General features: G+C 40.6%; 1 protein-coding gene across 8 annotated transcripts in view; it reads right to left on the bottom strand.

The window, feature by feature from the left end:
- The window catches only part of RARB (retinoic acid receptor beta), a 321,962-nt gene that overhangs the window by 85,670 nt on the left and 216,999 nt on the right, over positions 1-19,293 (bottom strand). The window contains exon 4 of one of the 8 annotated variants that reach the window (XM_058045096.1): positions 7,217-7,303. The exons of 5 other annotated variants lie outside the window; for them this stretch is intronic. In XM_058045096.1, coding sequence (XP_057901079.1) covers positions 7,217-7,303 — 87 coding nt within the window. Of the gene's footprint in view, positions 1-4,885; positions 5,512-7,216; positions 7,304-19,293 lie in introns of those variants that run through there. 2 more of the 8 variants (XM_058045006.1, XM_058044920.1) reach the window with 2 other exon arrangements.

The raw sequence follows: 19,293 nt of genomic DNA, 5'->3' as shown, positions 1-19,293 counted from the left end.
AGTTCCTTGGCCATTTTATACATCAACTGATATCCTTCCTCATGGGGCTGCGTGCTACAGCCCAGCAAAGCTCTGGAAAGCCCTCTGAAACCACAATTAATTTGGCCCCAGCCGCCCGCCCCTGTAAATTCGGTGCTCAGAAGCTGCTGCCAGCCCCCCAGGCAGGAGAGGGATGCTCCCCCCGGCTCGCACGCATACCAGGGCCGGTCCCCACGGCCAAACAGATCTGGAAACTCATCACAGCTGTGCTCTGCTTTTGAGGTCTCAATAGGACGGGGCACAGCGTGGCCGACCGCGGCAGACAGCAGTCCTTGCGAGCACAATGTCCCTTTCACAGCCCCGCTCCCAAATCTAAATGCTGGCTGTGTAACACAGCCGCACTTCATGGGCCGCGTAAAGGGCGGTATATAAATTAGACCTGAGCAAAGCCAGTCGCTCGGCGTGTTTCGGGGAGGTGGGACCGTAACCCGCCGAGCAGGGCGCCTCGCTGCCCCGAGCGAAGCCCCTCGGCTTGGCCGGGCCGCGGGGCTGGCGTGACGCACGCATGGTTAACAAAAACCGCTCAGCAGTAAGTAGGGGTTTAACTGGATGTGAGGATGACTAACTTCGCTGTCTGAAACACTATCTCCCTCTTTCAACTCCTTAACTTCACCGTAACCCTCTTGAAGGCATCGCCTCCGAAGCCTGGCTTTGTTCTGACACGTTGCACCTTTGCTGCACAGACTCATTAAGCAAGCAGGGAGTCACCCAAAGATACATTGCTTTTCCTCCGAGCTTATCCCACCCTGACTTCACCAGCGAAAGCATCTCATCATTTTTGTCTGCAGGAGTTTTTGACAGTGGTGCGTGTCCATTAGGGTTTTCCTGTGCCAGCAGCCGAATCAGGGTAACTGCATCACAGTCTATGTAGAGAATAGTTTTCCCCTTTTTTTGGAAGAAAAATACCCCCCACACATTTTTTTTAAATGAAGTGGATCAGAAACAAACATTTTTTTCATCACATATTTCAGAGCTTTAAGCGAGACGTATAAAAATTTAAACAAAGGCTCTATCCCTAAGCAAATCAGTCCTAGCCATTTAGCTGTAAAGTTTATAGATGAACTTCAAAGAAAATAACCTGGTTCAAACAGATCTTGCCTTCTGGGCACTAGCAAACACACCTGCAGCAATTTGATACTTGTGAATGCAGATTACAAGTCCTTCACTTCAAAATGTTTGTTTTTTAATTCAGAAAGATGAAAGAAAATAAAGTAGCGAGCCTTTTTTTTTTTTTTTTTTTGGTGGAACACAGATGTTTCCAGTGCTTGCAGGGAATGGGAACCTAACCCAAACACTGCAATAATCCAGAATTTTGAAGGAAAACGCATGCTTTCGGGAGTCCCATCTTCATGAACTTTCTGAAAGTTAATACCTGCTAGCTCCTCTCAAGGCAAACACTTCCTACCAAACTGTAATAAGAACTGCATACTATGTGAGCCTCAACATCCCAATGTGCTCTGCTGCCATGTCCACAACTTTTGATTTCATCAAATTTTTTGTGCTTCTAACCCTAAGGAATTGCAGCAGGCAGTAGTCATCTACTTGATATAATTAGCTGAAACACTACATAATGCCAAACAAACTTACTCTTGTTTTGGGCCTGTTCATTTGTTTTTTGCCTGTTTAATTAATGAAGACTAATGAAGACTTTTTAATAGTCTTTTCCAAGGTCAGATCTCCATTCTTTGCAGCTCCTTTCTCAGGACCTGTCCTGTTCCCACCTCCTCAGTATTTAGTTAGCTCGTGTTTCACCAAAAGTTACTGGTTTTCTCTCAGTATTTGCTGCCACTGCACTATGAGGGAGCAGAATATTCTAACTTATTTTAAAAACTATAAATTACTCATTCTTACAATCTTAACTCTTTTGTCTTCTGTTTGCAAACAAATAATCTCATTGTAAATCTACAACAATATAACCAGAATCACATAAAGCATAAACTCATATGAGTGCAAATTTAGGGGGGCTTTTTGTAATCTTGTAATACACCGTGCAATACGCAGTGCCTAACAGTTGTGCTGCAAACCCAGGGCAGGTTTTTCCTCCCACAGGGGAGAGGGAAAAAAATACCACACAAGTTAAGGTCATGTTAGGGTTGTGTCTTATCCTCTATTTTTACTTTGCAGACCCTCATGGACTAGAAAACTCATGATGCTGCAGGAGTGCACTAGCTTAGTGAATTGTAACAGGATTAACGTACGGAAGATGTGCTGAAGTTGGAGACCTACAGCATTCTGCCCTAAACCCTGCAATGGCCAATTTCACCAGCATTTCAGCTGAAACCCTGATGCTGTCTGGGATTGTTACTGGCCTACTCTGAGCTTGCACTATCCATGTACTATTCCCTCAACAACCATTTACCTTTTACTCTACAATCACGTCTCTATCAAAGCAATATTTCTAAGGCCTAAGGCAATGGCTGCAGGTGTACTGGCTTGGATTTCTTTTTGCAGAGCCAAAAATTAAACAACAAATTAGACCAAAAAAAGCCTATCACACTTCTTACAATTACAAAATTTGATTATTATTACATTACATCAAATCAGAGATGTCTTCGTAAAAATGGAGAATCAGGAAATGCTAGAGTTAGAATTGAACATTGCTATCTTTACATTTATAAGCAGTGGAGCAACCTTTAAACTATTAAAAGCTTTCTGGACCACAAAATTTCTAGTTCTGTCATATTTTCATGAGATGTAAGATAAAAATCTTAACCTTTGAGAGAATTTTAGTATTTCATAATCCGCTTATATATTTACTCATGCATAAACTGCGTACACTTTCTTCAAAACTGAAAACAAAATTTGCTCTAAGGTTTCAAACAGAAATCTTAATTTGAATTCTAACTAAATTGTTTTTCCACATTTCCATACTATTAACTTTCACAGTTCAATTTATAGCCACTGTACTATGATTCAAGTTTCAAGGCGATTCTAAATTCCCATGAAGTGAAGATTAATCCTACTGCTTACGAAGTTACAAGATTGGATTCCTGAACGCATTTTCCTGTATTTTTATTTACTCTTGTTAATATGAGTTTCTTTGATTAGCTAAACTTTCCTGTTATCAACACTTGTCTCTTATCACAGGCCCTAGGCAAATGACATATTTACCACTCATTCCATTCTGATAAGGGTAATCCTGTGTTTAACTTGCCCAAGAACAAACACCATATATTTTGTTTTTAAGAATCCTGCTTCTAGGTATTAACAACGTACAAGAGAAAAAGCAGGATGTTTTAAAGCCAGGAGTTATTTAAAGAATATTTTGCAAGTGTAAGCTTTTAACGACAGTATATATGCCTCCTACTCCAGGAAAGTTTATTTAATTCCAAGTTTCCGCAATATCACCACTGAAGTTATACTAAAGTTTAAACCATGAAAGGAGGAAAAAGCATTTTTAGTAAAACATCTGGTTTGGATTTTTGTTGTTGCTAACTGAAGCTCTCCTATAGCTAGTAACACTATTTTGAAGTAAAAGCTTTGTTTCGTATTTTGTTTGAAGCATTTTGAAAACAGTGCGAAAAAAATAAATATCCCATGCCGAACTTCGCAGTCTCCTTCTAATTGTGAAGATATCAAAACATTTGCAGTGTTGTAGGCCGCTAGTCACTGATTTTTTACAATTCTGTTTTCATTACTCAACCCACACAAATGTCATATGGTGTCTGAAAACTTTTGAGCCGAGTGAAACACACTATTTCACCAAACACCCTTAAATTTATTTTTCAATTACCTACTCCACCCCTTTGAAATGTCGAAGAAAGAACTCCTCTAATTCCTAGTTAACTTTTTAACATACCGCAACACAGAAATTTCCAAGAGCATTATACAGTTAATGGTGTACTGAAGTGTTCGAGAGCGTGCTAAAAACATTTTGATAGATAGCCAAGTCATTTATCTAAATCACTGTCAGAGCAGTGAAGCATCCTGCAAGCTTTTAAGCATAGTATAAGGTGATGTTTTCTGGCACTTTTTGTCATTTCTCAAACTTGAAACTGAGGTGTTAAAATACTGCTATTGTTTATCGTCTGTATATTTCAGCAACAAATCAAGACCCTATAACATAGTAACACATTTTCAGGAGTGTCCTACCACTAACTCTCACTCCTCTGTTAACAGTGCATCGCTGTCTGAATCTCAAGGTATAGAAATAATTGATGGTTAAACTCAAAGGGTGTTCACAGTAAGTAGTTTTCTAGCAAAACAGCAACTTCTTAGAGCAACAAAGTGAAGAAGAAAGGTGGCAGCAAGGTCAGTACAAAGAAATATTGCCTTTTCTTCGGGAACTTATAACTACTGTCTGATTTTTGGAATGGCAACCTACCCACTGCAATTCCACATCTTTGCAAGAACTGTAGAGATCAACATTTTAATTGCTTGGCTGCTCTGCTAAAATGCACTTCAAGACAACATGCATACTGATTAGCAAATGTGCTACAAAATTAGATTAAGGAGGGGGGGGGGGGAAAGCTACCACAGAGATGTTATGTAAATTCGTCTTTCACTGGTTGGAGTTTTGCAAGTATTTGCTGTATTACATTACGATTTTATGTGTTCCTGTTTGGCTCCACAACTGTTGTTAGGATCAATATGCCACATGAGAAGGGATAAACAGAAAGAAGTCGGGTGCTTCTTTCCTCTTTCCTTTCTTGCCAAAAGGAGAAAAAAAATAGCTTGCAAACCACATTTTGCACAAAAACTCACCCCACCCCTCATTACCTCTGCACTTAATTACCGGTCTTTCTTTTTTAAATACATGCAAGTAAATAAATTAAATAAATAACAACAACAACAATTATAATAATAGTAATTGCTTTAAAGTGGAAAAAGAACAGTCGGGACCTACATTGAGCACTGTGCCGGTGTTGCCACTCTGTTTGTGCCAATCCACTGAAGCATGCTTTGAGAGCCTTCTCCTGGAGCATGCAGGAAGACGGACTCGCAGTGTAGAAATCCAGCATCTGAGCAGGGCTCACTGCTAGAACGTCCATACAGTCAAACATGATTCCCCCTGCACAGAATGCCTGCAAAAGTGCTTTCCTCTAGGTGTGGAGGAAAATGGCACATAAAAGTACACCCAACTCCATCAAACTCTGCCCCTTTTTTGGCACGTAGGCTGTTGGTCTTTTTCCCAGACCAGAATCATGAATTATGACAGACAACACAGCTAAAAGCCTGTAATTGATCCAAATGATCATTTACCATTTTCCAGGCTGCCCAGCCAATCCAGCAAGATGGGGGGATGCGAGCCGCATTCCAAGTTTTAGCTACCATCAATTTCCCCCCAAAATTTCTTGAGAGTCAGTCCAGCTCCCGAGGCGCTCGCCGGGTGTGTGCCGCGTCCCACGCCGTGCCAATCGCCCACCTCCCCGGGATAAAACAGCTCCGGTGGAGGCGCGGGATCCCCCTCGGCCGTGAATAGATGCTTCTGCCTCTGAACAGCTCACTTCCTACTACTTGTGTCACAGGGAATGAAAGATTGAATTGCCTAATATATGCGAGTGAACTTTCCGTGAACCCTTCCCAGGCTGCTAACCTTCAAATGACCCAAGCGGTCTGACATCACCAGCTCCCAGGATTCTCACACGCCTTCACAACTCCCAGCAGCCCTGCAAAAAAGCCAGGCAGGCGGGCGGGCGGGCAGGCAAAGGCGAGCCCCAGCCCTGCCGGAGTCGCCCCGCGGCCGCCGAGCGGGCGGGTGCGGACGGGGAGCGCAACTCGCGAAAAGATCCAAAATAATAAAGTAATTTAAAAATAAAATTAAAAAAAAAAAAAAAAAAGCCAAACGCAACAACGAGGAGGAGGAGGGGAAGGGGGTGGGAAGTAAAAAAGCGGCGTTTTCAGCGGTTGCAGGGGATGGAGAATTTGAAAATTCCAGCTCAATTTGCTGAAAGTTCTGTGCCCCCCTCCCTCCCTCACACACACACGCACATTCCTTTCCTCCCCGGAGAGGCCACGAGCGAGGCGCAGGCGCTGCCGCTGTTCCAGAGCCAGGGACACGGGCTTCGCCCCAGCTGCTGGGCTGGCGGGCTGGGCTTGGGAGCAGCCTCATCCCGGCGCTGCCCCGGCACACGCTAGCGGGGACCCCGCTCACTGCCACCCGCGGGGACCCCGCTCGATACCACTCGCAGGGACTGCGGCCGGTGCCAGCACCACTCCCAGCGGGGAATCGCAGGGGCCCGTCCCTCCTGGGCGAGGGGGGGCGATCAGGCCCCATCTCTCCGCACCATCCACCCCTCACCCTGGCTCCTCAGTCACCCAGAGCTCCCTGGTTTCCCCGATGGGTCAGATTTGGCACTGCCCCGGAGGGTCTGTCCCCAGGACCGCGCCCGGGGCAGGAAGCAGCCACGCACCCCCTCTTCTCCCTCCCCAGCCCCGCCGCCGCCGGGTCCTGCCTGTCTCTGATTAGCAGAGAGGGGCTGGGGCCGCTCGTGTAGCCCCGGAGGGGCTGTGTCGGCTTTCAGAGGGCTAATGAGCCCCAGCTCCCCGGGAGGGGAGAAAGGCCACGGGCGAATCCATGGGAGACAGGACCCAGCCCGTGGTGCTGAGCGGGGAGACCTCCCTGGGGCAGGCGGCCCCGGCCAAGCCCTCACAGCCGAGGGGCTGCTCCCACCCACTAAGGTCCGTGCTACACCACGCTGCCGACAGCCCTCCTTCGTGGCCGGTCTAGGTGTCGATGGCTTCCCGAGGCTGGGGCTACGATGCCACAGCCAGCCCTGTGCGGGCCCACCACTTGCGTGAAGCCAGCAGAGAGCTCGGTGCTTTTTAGGTAGGTAACTACCTTCTCCAAAATTCTGCTCACCAAGAAAGACTCCATGAAGGCTTCCACCAGTTCTTACTCCTATGGACAATTTAAAAATTAAAAACAACAGCCTGGAAACACTCCCTCCGCCCCAGTGGGAAGGACATGAGCTCAATAGCCACATGCATGCTTTAATTTTACATGAATAAGCCAAGCTACCTCAGCCCCAGCAGTGAGCATTATCCAGGAGCAAGGCGCACAGGAGCCTTGCTTCCCTGCTCCAAAGCAAGCTCAGGTGCAGAAATTAGAAAACTGAACACTTGGTTATTGCTCGTTTCTTGCAAAGCCCTAGATAGGAGTTGGGCAGAGAGGGGCACACTGAGCAGGCATGGCACACCACTGGCGACCGTAAAGAAACGCTGGAGAGAGACTCACCCTGGGACCTGCGCAGCCACTTTAATGGATGTGGTGTCCCCTCTCCACAAAAAGTCCTTTGATGAACCGAAAGCTCTCTGACAATGCCTGCAGATTGTATTAACAAAACTTTTCACACAGATTCAAGAATTTACAAAAAAACCCCAAACCACAGAACAAATCCCCCACACAACACACACACTTGTTCCCTGAAACTGATATACCCACATTGAAAACCAGCGGCCAGCAAAAAGACCTGCTGCAATCTGGAAGAGAATCCTTTTGAAGAGATTAAAACAAAAGCTTTTCTTAGCCTCCTTCCCCCCTCCACGGGAGAGCTGTAGTTGTCCCTGCAGCAGGCAGCCTCTCTTTCCCTCTTCCCTTCAGGCAGAAGAGTTACAAATGCTGGAGTTTAACAGCGTCTTTTTTAAAAGACTTTTTAAGGACTTTCTCAGCCCTTTGGGGTGTCCTCCCCCAGCCTGAACTCCTGCAGTTGAAGAAGCCCCTGACACTTTCTAATCTAAAATTTATGCACAGCATACGCTTACTGAAAAAGCCATACTTCAGGGAAGGCTTGTTCAAACTATTTCAGCACAGCAAAACAGTGTTTGTTGCATTAAAATAGCCAAGTGGAAAAGTGGCTAAACTTTTTTTTTCTTTTTTTTTTTTTTTTAAATCTTGGCTGGCTACATTGCTACAGTTTTGTTTGGAATAGCAAAGCTAAATTAACAGACAGTTATTTTCTAACCAGACAACACAGGATGCACGAGAAATTTGGAATACGTAATATATCACCACAAAAATAACTGGAAAGGATGACACAAAACACAGTATGTTTTTTTCAGTCTCCAATTTAGGGCGAAAACAGCTTTTTGTGTGGACCAGAGTTCTTGGAACAGTTTAGGCTTGTGCCAAGAAAAACATGTTGCATATGTGAGTTAAAAGTAAACAGAATCAGACAAACAGAAATACAGTTATGTTTATCGTATTAGCAGTCTTATAATACCATATTCAGAAATAATACCTGTCAGTTGTACCTCAAAATGTAGAGTGGCAACTTCTGAAAGTAAATGTCAGGAAGTGACACTTAAGTGTGTATGAATTGGAAAAAGACTGCTTTTTCTCTCTGTATCAAAATGAGCCAGGTACCTCATCATGGTGTGTTACAAATAATACTTGCACTAATGCTTATATTTATTACTAAATGCACACATAATCAAAAAATTCCTCAAATAGCTTAATGGTTTGCTCACAACTATTTCTATGACACAGTAAACAACAAATGTCTGATTTCACTTTGAAATAGCACAACACTTGTTTTTCTTCAACAGAGTACCAGGAAAAGCCATTCATAAAATGGGGAGCATTTTCTAATTTAGATCAGAACTAATCATAATTATTGTGCTAACTAGTAGTCCTCTAGTTCAAATGCAACCAAAGCTTAAATGTTGCTACATATTTTAAATGCCCATCCAGCACCCATAGAGGTTTGAGGAGGCAACAACTCTCCAATATCTTTGACTTTGTCCATGCAAAGAAATTGTGGTTTCACATCAGTGCTTTGATCTGTTTTCTCTCAGACTGTGATAGCAGAAACTTTACAATAAACATATTCTTAGCTATAAATGAAATAAAAAGCACAAGTTCAAGTCAGAAATCTATTTCCTCTGGTGTTACTGTATATTTGTCAGTGTGACATAGCACATTTGAAACCCATAATCATAAAACAAAAATTTACAGCCAAGGTTTAGGGTCTACATCTGTTTCTCTGGTTTTTGTACTGCAATTACCCACTGGACAATTCAGAAAGCAGCACTATGAATCATGTACTGCACACATGGTCGTGCTGGTCACTTTTTTGTTAGTACAAGAGGCTGAGGATGCCATAATGTGCTTCACTGAGAGAGAGAGCATTAACTAGAATTAGGATGAGTGCACCAGGCTCTCTAATAAAAATGACTTTACTAGAAGCAACAGAGCACTTCTGGAACATTACAGGCATATTTATAGCATGGAAAAATTAAGAAGTGCATGCAGAAATTCTCCCCAACTAAGTACCTCGGGGGAAGCAGACTTTTTTCTCTTTTGCATGCATTTTACTATTAATCAAATGTAGCACTCTCTTGAAACAGTTTTGACAGCAGAGTAAATGGTTACTAGTGAATGATGTGTGTGTTTAAGCAGTGAAAGCAGAGACAAAGTGATGTTTTCTTCTACTCCCTAGGCAAGAGCTGACACTAAGCTTGCTGCCTCAGCTTTGATACTCACAGATTCCTTTGTGTCAGTTGCTGGGAGAATCACTGGCAGTTCACTAACCCTGCCTCACACACAGGGGCTTTGATTTTTACCTCTTCATTGACGATAGATGTTAATATGAAACAGTACTTGCCTGCCTTGGCAGTTTTTTTTTTTTTTTCCCTCCCCCCAAGTGGTGATACAAATCTGAAAAATCTGAAGACCTGAATTCCCCCTTCACGACATGTAGTTTTTAGTGTTGAAGGATGTTTTCTTCATGTCTCAAGCACATGAGTGATGTCAAAAAATTATGGGGAAGAAAATCACTAGGTCACAAGAGAATGGCTGAATATTTAAAACTCTATAAGGTCCTAGGAAATGGGTACCAACTGTGAGCAAGAAGAAGAAAGCAAAACAGTAAAATTACTGGCATGAAATGGCACAAATGACATGGAAAAACATGAAATACAGAGAAATTAAGTTAAAAGGGGGTTTCTTCAGTCTGCTGTACACTAGTATGCACAGTTTGCAATGACTGAAACAGGAATTTGCACTAAGAAGAATTATTTCAGGCCTGAAATATAACAGCAACAGGCGAAAGACAATTCAGTGCAGAGCAGTATTTTATTTTAGATGGGAAAAGCAGAGTTAGTCATCTCCAGACCCAGAAGTCAGGCGTGCAACCAGTTTGCAAATCACTTACTGATAAGGGCTTTTTGTCTGTTTTAATCAGTGGATATGTATTTGTAAAGATGCCTTTAAAGCTGATTGCTTAACTTAAAGGCTATAGAAATAATTAATCTCCACAAACTTGAACATACAACCATGTTTCTTAGAATCCATACAATCCTTTGGCCTGGAGCCAGGGGAGAACTGCCCTACATGATAAAACTGGGAGTTTATCTGGCTCAGCAATCCATTTCTAAGGGTGACTGCTACTAGATCTTTCTAAGGAAAAAACAGGAATCCCCAGTGACTGGTGAAGTATAACTCACCCATAGGTCCTCTAATAGCCTATTCTCTAACAGCAAATCACTTAAGCATTAAGGCGTGAGGTTTAATATCCCTTCCAAATTTGTTTTTTTGTAATAGCCCTGATATTCTACATAGTCCTATATAGCCAATGTCTTTTTGGATTGTGATAAATTCGTAGCTCTGTGACACACATGTAGATAGTAAGTTATTGGGGTTTGAGATAAAGAACAATAACTTTTAAAAAACGGACAAACAAACAAAAAAACATTGTAAAACTCATCCATGTTGCAAATAAAGGAGAGAGACCAAACTGCACCTTTTTGAGGCCCCAAAAGCTGATGGCTCTAGGCTCCTGAAAGGTTGGCAAAGAGGCAATGACATCACATTCATGAAGAGGGGATGACATGCATTTTTGAAGGACATAAAAAGAAAAGAACATTATAAGATTAAACACTGGCTATATATTGAATCTACACTTGCTGTTTATGAGGATTCTGCGGTGCAAACACCACTGCTAAATGGTTGCCAGAAAAAAAAAAAGTGAGGAAAAAAAGGTTTGCTTCATTTTGTTTTGTTTTTAAATGACTAGAAACTGCTGTTTCAAGGTTTAGCCACGAAAGAGATTTTTACTGTTAGCCTATAAATCCCTCAAAACATAGAATTATAATGGAAATGCTGAGGTAACTGGAGTGCCATGCGTGGCACCGACACATTGCATTATATAATCCAGGGAGAATGAAAGTTGGGACATCTATAAAATCTAAGCAGAATCAAGATGTATGAAAGAGCAGAAGAGCAAGTAGAAATACTGAATATTAAACTGCAGAGAATACTACTACTAGCAATAAAGTTTCCTATATGCTGAATATGCTTTTGGTTGGCTGAAGGCAAAAGAGCACAGAGCTCCATTAAAACTAAAACAGAGATTCAGAAAGGCTGTTCAAGTAACTACTTTGTTTCTGCCTTTTTTAAGGAGGTTAAAGAAAGAGGTTAAAGGAGGAGGTTAAAGAAAGTTACCTAACAAAAAGATAGTATTTCCTGATGGTTTGATATCCTGAAAGGTGTCTCAGAATGTATAAATAAATAATCTGAGAACATGCAGAATAAATGGGAGTTCCAAACATAGGCATCTTACCACCCCAGCAGAATCAGAATATAAACTGGGACAACTGTACTTCTTCTACAGATTCCCTAATTGCAGCTTAATCTCTTGATGAAAAGTTAACCCTGATGGCTTTTTTCTAGAAAAAGACCAAAGTTGCCAAACAGTGACTGGAACTCCAGCTCAATACATACAGATATCCTAAGAAAGACTAACCTTACCCTAAGGCCTATTTCATTTAAGCCGGACTTAAGCAGCATTTAAGGCTTGCACTCCTGCACTGGTGACAAGGACAACCCATACAGAGGGATGGCAGAGGCCTGAGATGGCTGAAACACACTTGAGCGAAGCTCTGGTCACATAAAGCCCAGTGCAGGTGGGACTGGATTATGCCATGAATGTAAACTGCAATAGACCCACACTCAGCAGCTTGACATGCTTATTGATGACAATCCAGTTCCCACTTAGCTAGCTCCCAAACCTACATCAAACACTGAAAGAACAACCCAGTATCCTATCTCTGGGTATCTTAGAAAGAAGAATGAAGGGGTGACTGGAAAATGTGTTGGCATTGCTACCTGGCTAGCAGGGGTAATGACAGCAGTGACAATGTGGTGACATTGCCTGAAATCTGCTGGTAATGATGATCATCATGCCAACACCTCCACTCTGCCTGTTACCCTAATGCACTGTACTTTCACACCTTTGTTTCTGTCATGCAGATGTGCTTTCTGTTTGGGAACAGCCTGTGTAAATAAATGCTGTAAATGAGGTAGAATTACCCAGAAACTGAGGTATATATTTAGCAAATCGATGTCTGGGGTTTTTTTTGTAGAACCTGGGCCATCAATAATGTGTGAATTAACTGAGGGCACATGTCTTCTGAGGGACACTGTTATCACTGTAACTTTATTGATGTAGCCTGAAAAGTAAACTTTACTAACAGGGTCAGTTTTACAAGCATACAGGTTATCATAGTGCAACTACTGTTGAGCAGGTAAGGGATTCTGTATATTCCTTTTATACTACAGTAACTGGGCTGTGACAAGTAATACTCTTTCAAAAACGAGCAACTGCTTCCTCACCCTATATTGTTATATCAATGTAACATTCAAAAACAAATGAGATCTCAGGAAAAGTCAGGCTGGGCTGGACCTTACTTGCATTCAGAACAAGCAATTGCACCATCAATGACATCCAGTCTGAAATGTTCACAAGATGTTTCCTGGTTTTCAAACTCTACTAGAATATACTTATCAAATTGTTCTTTGGTGCATTCCTTAAATTCTACTTGACTTGTGCAATTTAAGCCAACAAAGAAAAATAAGCCTGGTCCCAAGCTGCTTCACTAAGCTAGTCCCACATGATTAACTAGATCTGAAAATTCTCACACCCTTGGATTGTAAGACTCCCATATTGGACCACAGAAGGGATTGAATGCCCACACATTTTATGTCCATGTTCAGGTAATCACAACTGACACACATGCTTCAATCAAAGGCAACCTAGAGAGCTGGTGTGCAATTAGCACACTGCTCCAGGCTTTGCGCATTATCGTGGATTTTTTGCCCTTTTGGGACCTTTAGTCCTAATGTAATGGTGGACATGCAAGCTGGTCTCTAAGCATGTGCTGGTCCCTCAGCATAGCAGGCTTGACAGATCTATAAAACTATCAAACTAGTTTTGCATAAACTAGACCAAAAACTCTTCATTTTGAAATCTTGACTCTTCTGACTGAAAAGTTCTGCGCAGACCTTGTCATCACACTGCAAGAAACCACTTCTTTCAATCCAATCACAGTTTTGAGCAAGCATCCTCAAGAACAGGCTTCTCATTCATGAGACACTGATCTTCCATGTATTGGTATCAGACTATTAGAAAAACAGACTTACTTGACTTCATATGAAGACATAGGAAGATGTGTGTTCTGTCCTTTGCCAAATGGCTTTGAGATCTCACCCTTACTGCATCCATCCATTCTATCTTGGGCATGAAATATGCCAAAAGACAGGGTTGTGGACAAGCTCTTTCAAGCAATTTTCAAGATTGTTGGATGGGTAAAGTGAGCCTGGACCTACAGAAGCTTTAGTTACAAGAAATGCATGTGCACATTCTTAATACTGTGAAATGTGTTGTAGTTCTCCTTAAAAAGTACAGTGAGTTCTTAGCCCCAGTCAGATCTTAAACAACAAGCTGGTGCATATCTGCTAATTAAAACCTTAAAAAAGTTAAAGGTCCACCTGTTGGATTCTTAAATTTGTCCAAAAATTGTTAGGGTTTTATTTTATTTTATTTTATTTTATTTTATTTTATTTTATTTTATTTTATTTTATTTTATTTTATTTTATTTTATTTTATTTTATTTTATTTCATTTCATTTCATTTCATTTCATATTTTTTAAACAGATTTACTAAGAGCAGAAGGGCACACCACTGCTACTAAAGCCTATACTGCTAGCTGAACAATGCAGGAACATTATGTCACTCAGAGGCAGAACTTCACAAGCATGCAAGAGCGGCTAAGAGCTTTGCCAACACAAATTATCAGCCAGAACCTCACTGGAAAAAGTGAGGCACAAAGATCTAAGTGAAGTGTAAAACTTACTGAGACTTGAATGACATGTTGACAGATACCACTCCACTCTCTTGCTTCCTATCAGAATCCAACAGCCAAAGCAGAGATTCCTAAGCAGTGTTTTTACAGGCTAGGCTTAGTCTCTCCCTCATCTTATCAGTAGCCTTCAAAGGGACTGTGGGTGGATGTCCTCCAGAGGGGAAAAAAAATAAAAATAAAACAACAAAAAACCCTCAGAAGTGCCACCTCTTCCATACAAATATATTGGCACAACCACTGAGACTTTGCTTGAGCTGAGAAAACACACCTGGCTCTTCTAAAGGAGAAATTAAAGAATTCATGCTTCAGCCCTCAAGCCTTGAGTGGCCTTAGAGAAGAGGAATAGCTAAGGAGAGAGTCTAATCAGGATGCAGGGAAAATCAATACTTGCTTCTTGAAATGCCTAAGGCAGGAAGGAACAGTTTAAGGTTGAGACATTTTTCTGCTCTTTATGCAAGAAAACATGCTGAAGACTGCACAGGTGAGAACACAAAGGTAGGAGAAGGCTTTCAAGAAGACTAAAAGCAATCCAAAGCATGTTATACCCTAAAGTTCTTTGGGAAATCTTATCTTTTAAAAGTTTCCTGGTTTTGCTGCATAAGAGATCTTTCAATGCACCACTCAGAGCTGTCCAAAGTAACATTTTCAGGGATAAAAGCACACCATTGTACTGTTATTTTTGACTTTGGTGTGGAATACAATTATTTAAGACTCAGTGGGAGAGTATGAAAGGAGCAGGAGTGTAATTCCAGTTCAGGAAAAACTCCAATAACTGACAACAAGTAAGAAACACAAGATAGATGCATTGTATTGTAGGGGTGAGTCCCATTGGCTGGAAATCCTGACTCTCCCAGCAGGACTCAGTTACATAGCAACTCCTGAGGGCAGATTAACCCTTTCTCAGTTAACATATCTGGAATGATTTAAGAGACCTTTTCCTTCTTCTGCTAGAGAATAATTTCATAGGTTTGCAAAAATGGTTTGGTAAAAAATGAGTTGAATGCTACCAGGGTAAAAGCAAAGCTATCTGACTCACCACAGCATACTGATGGTGCAATGAACAGAGAATGCAGGGAGTTCACATCAGTCTAAAGGATATTTTACATCATCAGATTTTGTGACATATGTAAAACACAACATGTATTTCTCATCAAAAAGTTCATGCTTAGTCTGTGGGGACCTTATCCAGACTGCATTTATCAAGTGCCAGTAGTCTTTCTCACCCAAATTCTACCCACTCATTGACTTCTGTCTACATAATTACTGAGGAATTAGAGTCCTCAGCTGGCATAGATAGTACTTAATTAATCTAAAAGATAATTTTTCACCATCAGATAATGTGTTGCTTTCATTCAGAATTGTACAGGTTGATTACTGTAAACTCTGAAATAACTCCTGCAAATCTTATAATACTAGCTGGTTCTCTTCTAATAGTCATTTCTAATTACTGATATCAAGTAATTTGATGAATTTGGGAATCTCTATTTATTTCATCACAGCAATGTCCCTGGTTTTGTTTTTAGAACTGCATCACACTTCAGTGTATACATGTCAAATGTAAGCACAAATACTATATACTATTAGCATAGCACTATTCATGTTATTCTGGTTATCAGAATATAACCTTATATATATTTATATATATAAGGTTTTATTATATATATATATATATATATATATATATATATATATATATATATAATTCTGGTTATCAGAAATAACCTTATTTTGCTCCCAACATAACAAAGTTCAAATCTAAAAAAAAATCAGTATCTAAGACAAAGACTCTTAAAGCTCTCTATTTTTAAAATGTCAGAATTCAGCTACAGTATTTTCTCCCCTGCAAGAGAACTGGGCGGTCCCTGGGGACCAGGAAGGGCACATGTCCTCACTCAGGGCGTCCCTGGTGTGGTCACACTTCACTGCTTTGAGCCACAGCTGCACGCCGTTAGGAAAAAGGAGCTACTAAGCTTCCAGAGGAGAAAATAAGAGATCAATCTGATGTGATATTACACTTACTTTCGACTGTCTTCTGGTCACAGTAAGTGAGCTCTATTTTCTCCTTTCCTTTTTCTTTACAGGCAGAATTGGAGTCATGGTAGAATGGGCATTCAACAATACTTGGAAAGGCAAGCACCAGTGACACTGCCCCGAATCAGAAAAGCAGGGTAAGACTATAAATTTCCTTTACTCTGTAAGACCCCAGGACACTCCTACCTGAAGGTTAGAGGAGAAAAGCCTTGAACCAAGTCATACAAGTCATCTTCTGCTCCTCTTCCCCCCCACCCACCATTCTCATATACAGCAGGTTCTGTAACCCACACCTCCCACCAACATTTCTTCATGAAGTAAAATCCCTGCTCAGCAGCAGCCCCTCAGTTCTCATTCAGAACAGTCAGAAGAAACCACAGTCCTGGTAAAAGTTTCTTTTTTTCTTAGGTGCTTTAATAAAACAGGTAACCTTTGTGTGTTGCTGAAAGGACTGTCTACATGGTTAAGATTTACCTTGCTTTTCTAAACATTTCACATTCTAAAAGTTCATCTGCATTTTCTTTCTATGGTTCTCATACATCACTTGTGAATCCAGATGGGATAGAAAGATATAATTTAAAATTCTATTTAATTTAGCTTCTTGTATTATATCTTGAAAACTCATCTTGAATTACTTAGCTGCTGACTTTCATAAAACTAAGAGTACTAATATAGTGGGTGAGAGATTAGTACAAACAGAGCTACTTCAGAAATATTTTGTGATCTGAAAATTAATTAGGAAGAATCAATTTGATTTATTATTACAGAGTTCTTTAAAAAGTTCATATTTTGTTATCATTATTCACCTAAAACTATCATTGGAAAGGTAGCCTTTAAAAGGGTAAAACCTGAAGGACCGAGTTCAACCTGCTTATGTTGTGTTGAAAGTACATTTTCATATAAATGCCAAAACAGATCTATCAAATATTTGTGTTCTTCATTAAACTAATGCCTTCCTGCACCATAAACAAGATGGTGCAAAATATAGGTGTATTCCCATGTCCTCCTACTAAGGTAGGTGATATCAAAATAAATTTGAAACCATATCATTATATCAATCTCCAGTATTACTGCATCAGTACTATAACCATAATTAACTAGCTGCAGGTCAAATTTCTAATAAATCTTTAGAAATTAAATGTATAATTTGTCAAAACCACATGTCTTCATAAATTGATTATTCAGAATTTAGAAGCTTTTTAATTAGGAAGAAATTTATGCAATACCATGTGTAATAATTACGAATCAGCTCTTCTGTGATATTTTTGTACATCAGCAAAAATTAAAACATTGGAAAACATTACCAGGTCATTGCAGTATTTCAATGTCAAAAGAAACACATAGTTTAAATGTAGAGGTTAAAGATATTTTCCCGTATCTTTTACATCTTATATAGCTTTATGATCTCAGAACTGGAATCATTAACCAAATACAAAATCAATGAGAAAAAGATCTAATCTGACCGTTTTCAAGTGCAGAGTCACTAAAAATGATTTATGCCACTGTAACACCTTTTTTCCATGGTTCTACAGTTTTACTAAACAGCATATATTCTAAGTCAAACTTCCATTTTATGGTACACTAAACAGTATTTTGCCTTTCTCATCCCTTTCCAGCTAAAATTCTGAAAGAGTTTAAGACTTTCAAACATCACCTTTGTAACAAGTGGCAAGATGATGGGTATGACCCTGGCTGCCAAACAGAAAACCAAAGAAAAAGAAAGTTAAGTGATATTCGTTCATGGCACACAAGAAGCAAAAATTATACCCCAGTTCCCCTGCTCTCCCCTCCCATGCTTTCACCACAGGCCTATTCAAACTCTGCACCCCCACAAGGGCTCTGGGTACTTCTATCAACATTTCATAGGAGAAGATTTTTTTTGACAGAGAACACAAAAGCTGCTTTGTGTGAAGTCTGGACACTTTTTTTCTACCTAATAAAAACATGAATAGAAGTGGGACCTCAGCAAGCATATGGCAGAAAGTCTGGACTAACTGAAAAAAGGGGGCCTAGAAGAGTTTGCTCTCTGTCATTCCCCACCGTGTTTACTGGTGAATGTATATGGTGTAAATAAGGAGTATGCAGAGCAGTCCATAATGGAACATTGTTTATGTGCACATCCTGGCAAATGCATATACAGCATGGAGGCTATTTCCAAGCAGAACATAAACACAAAAGGGGAGTGATGACAAACAAGTATTCCAAGGCAAGAAAAATGTTATTCCATATACAAACCAAACAAACTAAAGTGGTTTCTCCCCTGCTAAGATCCAACTGGCAGATCTCAGCTGCACACACTATGTAGCTGTTAAAGAAATGAGAGACATTCCAGGCTAACTGGTTGGCTTTCTTTTTCTTAAGAGACCTTATTATGCTCCCAATATTAAAAAGAAAAACACAGTTAATATTTTATTTTACTCTCTTGCAAAAACACAACAAAACAAAACAGCCCTTTCTTTCAGCCTGAGTAGGAGCTGGGGAGATAGAGCTGATGGCAAGAAAACACTGTAAGGAATTAAGTCACAGCTTTTCTATTTCAAGTTCCCACTGAAAGATAGAGATGGTTCTTTCTTCTGCAGGTCTCTCTGACAAACCTATTACACGGCTTTAGCAAGTGACACCAGTGCGACAATAACTTAGAGGTTTCATGTTCTTGGCAGAATTTTTTTTCTTTTATTCATTACTCATGTAAAGAAAGAGGGTTTAGAAAACCCAAGTTCCTGCAATTTCAAGATAGCAAACCAGGAGGATGAACCTTTTTTTTGTGTGCTTACTTCTGGAGAACGAAGCATCATGCCTCAACAGCTGCTATGTAAATAAATGCCTGTAATTTTATCCCTTTAAAACTAATTTCAAACACCCAACTAAAGGAGGAAAAAAAGTTGACAAGTAGGAAAACAGACAGTAGAGTGAAAACAAGAATGACAAAAAGTCAACTGATAAAGCAGAGCTTTTAAAATAATTAATAGGCTTTTTTAGGATATTGGACACCAGAAGCTAGCAGCTTTAGTAGGAGATCATAGGAGGTCCAGAACAAAAATACTTTGTGATGTCCCACACAGAAATGCAGAGCCAGCCTCTGGTTTTAGTCTATTTTAAGATACTCAGAGTGTACCTCACTTTCTCCAAAACTTTAGATAT

Source organism: Melospiza georgiana, chromosome 1 (genome assembly GCF_028018845.1).
Source record: "Melospiza georgiana isolate bMelGeo1 chromosome 1, bMelGeo1.pri, whole genome shotgun sequence".
NCBI lineage: Eukaryota > Metazoa > Chordata > Aves > Passeriformes > Passerellidae > Melospiza > Melospiza georgiana.
The sequence above is the reverse complement of the archived record's forward strand: the minus strand, read 5'-3'. Positions and strand labels throughout refer to the sequence as shown.